This window comes from Podarcis melisellensis (genome assembly GCF_964234715.1).
Source record: "Podarcis melisellensis genome assembly, chromosome: 8".
NCBI classification, from domain to species: domain Eukaryota; kingdom Metazoa; phylum Chordata; class Lepidosauria; order Squamata; family Lacertidae; genus Podarcis; species Podarcis melisellensis.
The window spans coordinates 81,733,683-81,742,231 of NC_138540.1; the positions used below are offsets into that span (position 1 = coordinate 81,733,683).

General features: G+C 46.8%; 1 protein-coding gene across 1 annotated transcript; it reads left to right on the top strand.

The window, feature by feature from the left end:
* Nucleotides 1–1,358: 1,358 nt before the first annotated feature.
* Nucleotides 1,359–7,440, top strand: APOC2 (apolipoprotein C2). The gene is made up of 5 exons (XM_081922492.1): nucleotides 1,359–1,434; nucleotides 1,922–1,975; nucleotides 3,763–3,829; nucleotides 6,536–6,692; nucleotides 7,220–7,440. Exons 3-5 carry the CDS (start codon nucleotides 3,778–3,780, stop codon nucleotides 7,308–7,310), a joined length of 300 nt encoding a protein of 99 aa, XP_081778618.1. The 5' UTR covers nucleotides 1,359–1,434; nucleotides 1,922–1,975; nucleotides 3,763–3,777; the 3' UTR covers nucleotides 7,311–7,440.
* Nucleotides 7,441–8,549: the final 1,109 nt, after the last annotated feature.

The following is an 8,549-nucleotide window of genomic DNA, read 5'->3' on the forward strand; positions in this document are numbered from 1 at the left end:
CACAGGGCTGGGCCTCAGGGGTGCCAGCCTCTTAAGGTCCACAAATAACAACACTTTAGAGGTCCCGAGCCTCAAGGAGGTTAGATTGGTTTCTACTAGGGTCAGGGCCTTTTCAGCATTGGCCCCAACATGGTGGAACGCTCTGTCACAAGAGACCAGGGCCATGCGGAACTTGACATCTTTCCGCAGGGCCTGCAAGACGGAGCTGTTCCACCTGGCCTTTGGTTTGGACCCGGTCTGACCCTTATGTTTTCCTCCCTTTATGGTCTTGATTTATCAGCTATTTTAAAATGAGGCTGCATTTTAAAATGCATTTTAACCTGTATTTTAAATTGTCACCCCCCTCTTTTTCCCTTATTATGTTTTTACTGTGATTTTATTGGTGTTAGCCACCATGAGCCCAGCTCTGGTTGGGGAGAGCGGGGTATAAATAATAATAATAATAATAATAATAATAATAATAATAATAATAATAATTATCATGAGTTGCCCAAGGGAGGAGGCTAGCAGCGGCAGCCATGGAGCAGCAATGGGATGCTCCTTCACAGCCGCATCGCCATTGTCATCGCTTGGAACAAACACCGGCTCTTCCTGCTCCCAGAACTCAGTGCTGGCAGGGAAAATAGGGACCTTCTGCGATCAAATCAGAAGCCGGGGCGGTTTTTGTAATTCTGGGACTGGAAAATCAGGACCTCTGGAGGTCCTGTGTATCAGGCGAAGACATCCCTGCCTCCCGTGACCTCACTGCATTTTAAGCTGCTAATATGGAGGGCTGGTTCCATACGGATTAGGCCAGCGGCTTGCCAGTAGCTAACAGCCCCTGTTGGAGGCAGTATGTCTCTAGGTACCAGTTTCTGCCAATCCCAAGATGGGGAGAGCACTGTTGCACTCTGAGAGGGGCCTCCAAAGGCATCTATCTGACCACTGTGAGAATGGGACGTTGGACTAGATCAGCGTTTCTCAAACTCGGGTCTCCAGCGGTTTTTGGACTACAACTCCCATCATCCCTAGCTAGCAGGGCCAGTGGTCAGGGATGATGGGAACTGTAGTCCAAAAAAAAAACAGCTGGAGACCCAAGTTTGGGAAACCCTGGGCTAGGTGGACCTTTGATCTGATCCAGAAGGGCTCTGCTTCATGTCCTAAACTCTTGGGGCTCCAAAGCTGGTAATGGATGGGAGAACTTCATCACTGGGCAGTGTCCCAACTCTTCTTGCTGGCTCACAAAGGCGAATATTCGCTGGAAACTCTCGTCCATCGGTGTTGCAGCTCAGACCTGTTTGCTTGAACTTTGGACATGTCAGGGGATGTGCCATTTGGCCAAGAGGATTGTGGGAGAAGGTGGGGCTGTGGCTGCAAGAGCGCCGTCTCATATAAATGCGCGGTGGCTAATTCTGGGACAGGGAAGGGTAACACGGACGGCGGCGGCTGCAGAGAGTGAGTGTGCTTGTCTACTCAGGGGCTTAACTCTGCGGCCATCTCCCTTGTACCTTTGGAAAGACCAGCAGGAGCCAGGTTTGACGGGGAAAATGGGGGAGAGAAGTTGTCTGCGTGTTTGGCTCCTGTACCCATGCAACAGATGAGGAAGTTGAGTCCACGCCAGGACCCAATGGGGAGATCCATCACATTAACATGTACTCCTTGGAGACCCAGGGACCAATGCCGGGGGAGGGGGAGTGTTGCAGAATTTAGGAACTGGTGTTATAATTCCCCCACCTTTTTAAAAAAATGTTGTCTGTTGTCCTTGGATGCTTTGCCCACAGTCCATTTATATTTTTGCATATTTGAGAACAAGGTAGGAAATCAAACAGGCTTTTTGGAATTCTTGTTCTAAGGAGGTCAAGGGCTGACCTCCTGATTCTGAAAGGGGAAGAACCTTTTTTCCATAATGGGCTCTGTTTACCTGTATATCTTCTTTGCTTAGTTTTAGGTCTCCCTAAAAGCAAAAAGGAAGGAACGCAGCAATTTAAACTGAGAGGTAAGTCTCCATTTCTACTAGCCGCCGTATTTCATAGAATTATAGAGCTGGAAGGGACTCCCCCCCCCTCAGGGTCATCTAGTCTAACCCATTGCGATGCAGGAATCTCACCTAGATCTTGTGGGAGTCTGTTCCACCGGACATGCTCTTGTGGCTTTAACATGTTTCCTCGCCAAAACAAAGGAAGTTTTCTACTAAATATCTAATACCGGGGAGAGCTTCACCTGCTTAATCCCTGCATCTCGGACAGATGTTAGAGATACGAGAGGCAGAGGCTATTGAAAAGTTTGCAGCCGTTCCTGCAAGGTTGGAGGATCTGTGGACCATCAGATGCTTTGCTGGACTCCAACTCCCATCAGCCCCAGCCAGCAGTCAGGTATGATGGGAGTTGTAGTCCAGCCACATGTTCCCCACCTCGGCTTTACTGAATGGCGGCATTCAGCATTATTCCTCGAAATGTGTACTGTGAATGTGATTTATGGTAGCCTCATTAAGTACATAAGAAGATTAATCGGATCAGGTTGAAATGGTCTAGTCCAGCATCCTGCTCTTTTAGGACCAATCAGATTGTTGTTTTCATTTCTACACCAGTTCTCATATATATATATATATATATATATATATATATATATATATATATGAGTTCATTCATATATATATATATCTCAAAGCTGTTTACAACCTCCATTGGAATGTCAAATAAAACAATCCAGAACAGTACGAAAAACTATGGTAGAAATGGATTCTTTTTTAAAAAATAGAGAAAATTAAAGGAAGCGGTTGAAAAGAAAAAGATTGACAAAGGTAACCACACAAGGGCAGAGACAGAGGGAAGTCGAAGCATTCAGGGAATCCTAAATGAGAGTGCTGATGTTTAACGTTTGAATTTAAATTTGTAACATAAAATTCAATATTTTTTTTAAAAAGCCAATCCAGAATAAAGCATTGCAAAAGAAAATCAAATATAAAGTATACATTCAAGACAATGCAAATTAACAAGTAAGCTAAAATACCATCTGAAATATTTCAAAATAAGACATTGCAAAGGAGGTCACTGCAGAATGCTCATAGCAATAGTTGTTTGCTTTCCATCAACGTAAGCAAAATGTGTTTTTTGTGTGTGATGAATCTGCTCATTTGGCTGAATTCAACTTAAAAATAAAACACACTGCAACCCTCCCTCCTAGCACAGAGAGCGAGAAAGGACTGTGTTTTATCTGGCAACGTTTTATTTGTGAGATTCAAAATGTTTCAGCAAACACTTATCATGGCCGTTGGGTCGGCAACTCCAGGGACTCCGCAGTAAGTGGATAGGGATGAATAAGATATCGATTGCCATCTTGTGCCCTCTGCCCTTCATCCAAGACCACCGCCCCTTTATCCTCACAACGACCCTGTGAGGTGGGCTGCACCGAGAAACAGTGATTGGCCCCAGGTCATTCTGCAAACTTCATAGCAGATTACTTGAAATGTATCTCCACAGTCTAGGTCCAGCACTAGCTCTCTTATTTTTAAAAAGTAAAATAAAGATCATAGAATCATAGAAATGTAGAGTTGGGAGGGACCACGAGGGTCATCTAGTCCAACCACCTTTTGCCCAACGTGGGGCTTGAACCCATGACCCCAAGATCAAGAATCTCGTGCTTTACCGACTGATCTGCATGTCGGGGGGGGGGATTTGTTTTGGCTGGGAAACAGCAGGACCTGCTATATCCCCCGAGGGGTTGAGCTTTGCCTGTTTCCTAACCCAGTTTACCTAAGCGAATGTTTGTGTTTCGACATCTTAGGCGGCGGTTGTGAAAATGGATCTGAAACTTGTGGCCATGTCACTCCTGTTAGTGCTTTTCTGCTCAGGCAAGTTTCCCCCGATTGCTGATTTGAGAAGGCGTGTCTGTATACGGATGTCTGTATGCACTGTACATTGAAATCACTGGGATTTGTAGTTTGTTAAGGCTGCTGGGAAGTGTAGCTCTGTGAGGGGTGAATCATAAGAACATAAAAAGTGACCAGCGGCCCATCCTAGTCCAGCATCCTGTTCTCACAGCGGACATCGAGATGCCAAACACACAAGCAAGACCTGAACACAAGAGCATTTCTCCTCCTGTGGCTCCCAGCAGAGGCATTTTGGCCAGTAGCCACTGATAGCCTCTCTTCTCCAAGAATTGGTCCAATTCTCATTTAAAGCCATCCAGGTGGGCAGCCACCACATCCCAAATGGCTGCAATCAGTCCAAAAGTTCCCTGCACTTTTTACCGTTTGTGTGCATTTAAACCCCATTAAGCTGATAAAATGCAAGGCAGCATGCAGAAGACGGAGATTTATGTGAGAGGTGGAATGTCACTGCTTCAGTCTTTTGGTTCTCTTTGCAAGATAAGTTGCACTTCTGAAATTTTTGCACAGTTAAGATAAAGGTAAAGGGAGCCCTGACCATTAGGTCCAGTCGTGGCTGGGGTTGCGGCGCTTATCTCGCTTTATTGGTCAAGGGAGCCGGCGTACAGCTTCTGGGTCATGTGGCCAGCATGACTAAGCCCCTTCTGGCAAACCACAGCAGCGCATGGAAACGCCGTTTACCTTACCGCTGGAGTGGTACCTATTTATCTACTTGCACTTTGACGTGCTTTCGAACTGCTAGGTTGGCAGGAGCAGGGACCGAGCAACGGGAGCTCACCCTGTCACAGGGATTCGAACCGCCGACCTTCTGATCGGCAAGTCCTAGGCTCTGTGGTTTAACCCAAAGCACCACCCATTGCCATATTTCAAAAAGTAAAAACCAGGACACTCAAAAGGTTGTTGAGCTTTTTTGAGCCTTTTTTTTTCAAAAATGCCCCTAAAAAAGCGATTTTTCGATGCACTTGCCTAAGATCCTGGAAAATCCGGACATATGGCAACCCTAATTAAAGGTACAGGAACCCCAACCTTAATTGCAGGTGGTCACCTGTTGAATTGCTGCCTGGGGGGAGGAGTCGGTGGCAACAGTACTATCATATATTCTGATGTGGCAGCTTTAATCAGAATCTGACCTTGAGAACTGTTCATTCTGAAAACATTAACATTTTTCAGAGTGAGATGCATTAATGGCATGCTGAACTGAGACACGTGGAAGTGAAAACATGTGTTTTAAGCTTTTGTTAAAGCTATAATTTGCCACTACTCCTCATGGAAAGACTATATATTGCCGACGATCTAAATGTAAAAAGCTTGCACCTCATTTACACTCCTACTTCTTGTGAGCAGGACCAACACTACCGTTAGGCAGACTGAGGCAACTGTCTCAGGCTGCAGATGCTATGGTGATGGGGGGGGGACGGACAATGATGGCAATTCTTTGGCTGTTCCTCCAGAGCCCCTGGCCATTCCTCCCCGTTGAGGGATAAGGGCCCGTCCATACTTTGACTTAATGTGGATTGCAAATTCCTTGCATCTCCTTGAATTCCTTCCCCCTTCTCAGGGCCGTCTTAAGCATATCCGGTGCCGGGGCACAAAGCTCCCTCCAGCGCTGCCGCCGCCCCTTTTCCCAGAGTTTTTTAGGGAGGATGGCGCTGCCAGTGGGGCTGGAGGAGGCGGGCAGCAGCTGGAGGGCGGCTCCTCCACCGGGGAAGAGGCTGAGACTGAACGTGGCGCCTCCTGGCTCAGCTGGACGCTTCATGCCGTGGTGGCCAAGGCAGACGGAAGCTCTGGGCTCAGAGCTGCTTTGGCACACCATGGCGGAGGCGGGCGAGGGTGGCGAGCTGATGACGGGAGGCGCCATGTCCAGCCTTTGCCTCCTCCCTGGCGCCCTCCAGAACTTGGTGCCCTGGCGCACTGCACCACTAGCCTCTATGGGTAAGACGGCCCTGCCCCTTCTCCACGTCACACTTTCTCCTCCTTAAATATGGAGATTCCTTTGACTTTGAAAATCCAGAGAACTACACCGATTGCATAGGGAATATCCAGATTTATGGAAGAGAGGGCAGCAGCAGTTGGGGAAGAATGCCACCGTGGAATGACCGCTCTCCCATCAAAACTGGAGGGTACCCTTTGTGTGGCCGCGCGCGGCGCCCCGATCCTGAGACAATGGCAGAAGTTCCTGGTCTGCCTCCCCACGTCACAGCCCTTTGAGGTTCCTGCCTGGGCACACAATTAAAAGAGACACAACGAGTTCACAATCCACGTTAAACGAGGTATTTCTGACAGGGGACCCCCTAAATTAGCGTACTGCCCTCAGGTGTGTGGGAAGATGTTATCCGCATGGTGGCTTTAAAGTAAGATTTCACAGCCAGCCCAGTCACCCTCTGTATACAGAATGGTGGGGGCGCCATCTTGTCCTCCGCCTCAGGCGACAAAATGCCATGGACTGGCCCTGGTCATAAGGAAAGGCCCAAACTGAACACACCGTGGTTTCATTTCCCTTAATGAACTTACGTCTCTCTTTGAACAGGAAGCTCCCAGGGGCTTACAATAACTTCAAAACAAAAGTCACCATTTCAATCACCCGAGAAAGGCAAACAATAAATAAAGCAATTCGTCCCCAAAATCTTAACAGTTTGCCTTTTTTTCTTTTCTGTTCACCTTTTTTTGCAGAAGTCTCCAGCTATCGCTTGCAGAAACGAGAAGCCGAGGAGCCAGAACTGTTCGCTCAAGTTAAGGAGAAAGTCACAGGGGCCTGGGGACAAGTTTCCAGCACAGCCCAGTGCTGGCTAGAGAAAATCCAAAATCTGGAAGTCACAAAGCCAATAATGTGAGAATAAGGCAGGGGACAACCAGAGAGGAAGTGGACGGAGGGAGGTTTTCCAATAATTTCGGGTTGTAGCCAGTGTTACTCATACTCAGAAATTGAAATTGATGGACATGACTAACTCAGATCTATTAATTTCAACGGGTCCACTTCGAGTTCAAAATCTGTATTTGCAGAACTATGATAGCACTTTAAACTGTCATGGCGTCCCCCAGAGAATCCTGGGAACTCTCGTTTGTTAAGGGTGCTTAGAGCGTTAGGAGGCCCGCTATTCCCCTTCCAGAGCTACAATTCACAGAGTGGTTTCGCAAGCCAATCCGTCTTCCTAGGGAACTCTGTGAATTATGGATCTGTTGGGGGAATGGGGGCGGGGTCTCTTATCAACACCCAGCACCTTTAACAAACTACATCTCCCAGAATTCTTTGGAAAAGGGGACCACATGAGTGTTTCAATATGCTTTAAATATATATGGTGTGGATGTGGCCACTGACGACCCATCTTCAACCCTTCTTTCCTTTATCCTTTCCAGAAACATGTACGAAAACAGCGTGTCGAGGATTAAGACCTACACGGACATATTCTCCGACCAAGTTTACCACCTGCTGCAAAGTGAGAGTTAATGTCGTCCAGCTTTCTCCCTTCTGCAGAGACTAGTCGCTGAGGCTCAGGGAAGCCTTCGTTTTTTTCATACATTTTGCTTGTAAAGATGCCCCGTGCTTAGGAAATGAATAAAGCCCCTTTCCTGCTGAAGTGCTGATTTGTGAGTTGCATTCCTTCTTTGGGAGGGAGGAAAGTGTTGACATTTCAACCGATGAGCTACAAAATAAGGAGAGGCATTTCAGGGTGTGTGTTTTTCTCAGCTCGTTTTTCTCCAGTCGCTAGCTGGGTTCTCCACATTTCCACATCAGTTTGCATTCTATTTATTTATATTAAAAGGTCGTCGTGGAAATCCAGCTGCTTCTCACTGTGAATGCATGCCGACAGACACATTATTGAATGCAATTTTGTGTTTTGATTGGGAACCTTAGGGTTCCCAATTGCAACGACAAAACAATAATTACACCTTTTTTTGCGAAGCTATTTTGGCGTTCATTATTTTCCACCACCGCATGCATTTTTATTTTATTTTTTGCAAACATTAGCATATGCATCCTTGTACACATTCCCTGGCTTGAGGACTCACCCGCAAAAATCGAAAAAAGTGTGTGAAGGACGGTTGCGATTTGATTCGCGAAATGCTTCGGAAAGCACAAACGAGGTAAGTTCTCTTTCAAATCCAAGCTGACTTTAATTTCTGCCACCCACCAACTTCCCCTACCTGCCACTCAACTGTCACCTTAAGAACTTTGGGGGAGATATCGTGAGGTTAGAGGGAGCGAGAATTCTCAGCATTCTGACTATGCATTTCAACAGGGACAAATGTAAGTTTCTATATTTGAAATAATCAGATGCACAAATATAGGATGGGGGGGAGAGACACATGTGCATGTGAAAGGAATCCAGGGGTCTTCATAGACCACAAGCTGAACATGAGTCAACAGAGTGATGCAGCAGCAAAAAAGGCAAATGCTATTCTAGGCTGCAGCCTAGTATCCGGATCAAGGGAAGGAATATTCCTGCTCTATTCTGTCTTGGTCAAACCACACCTGGAGTCCTGTGTCCAGTTGTGGGCACCACTATTTAAAGAGGATATGCACAAGCTGCAACGTGTGCAAAGGAGGGTGACCAAGATGATAAAGGCTTTTGGAAACAAAGCCATATGAGGAACGGTTGAGGGAGTTGGGTGTGTTTAGCGTGGAGAAGAGGTGAATGGCAGGAGGTATCAAAGCCATCTTCAAATATCTCAAGGGCTGTCACAT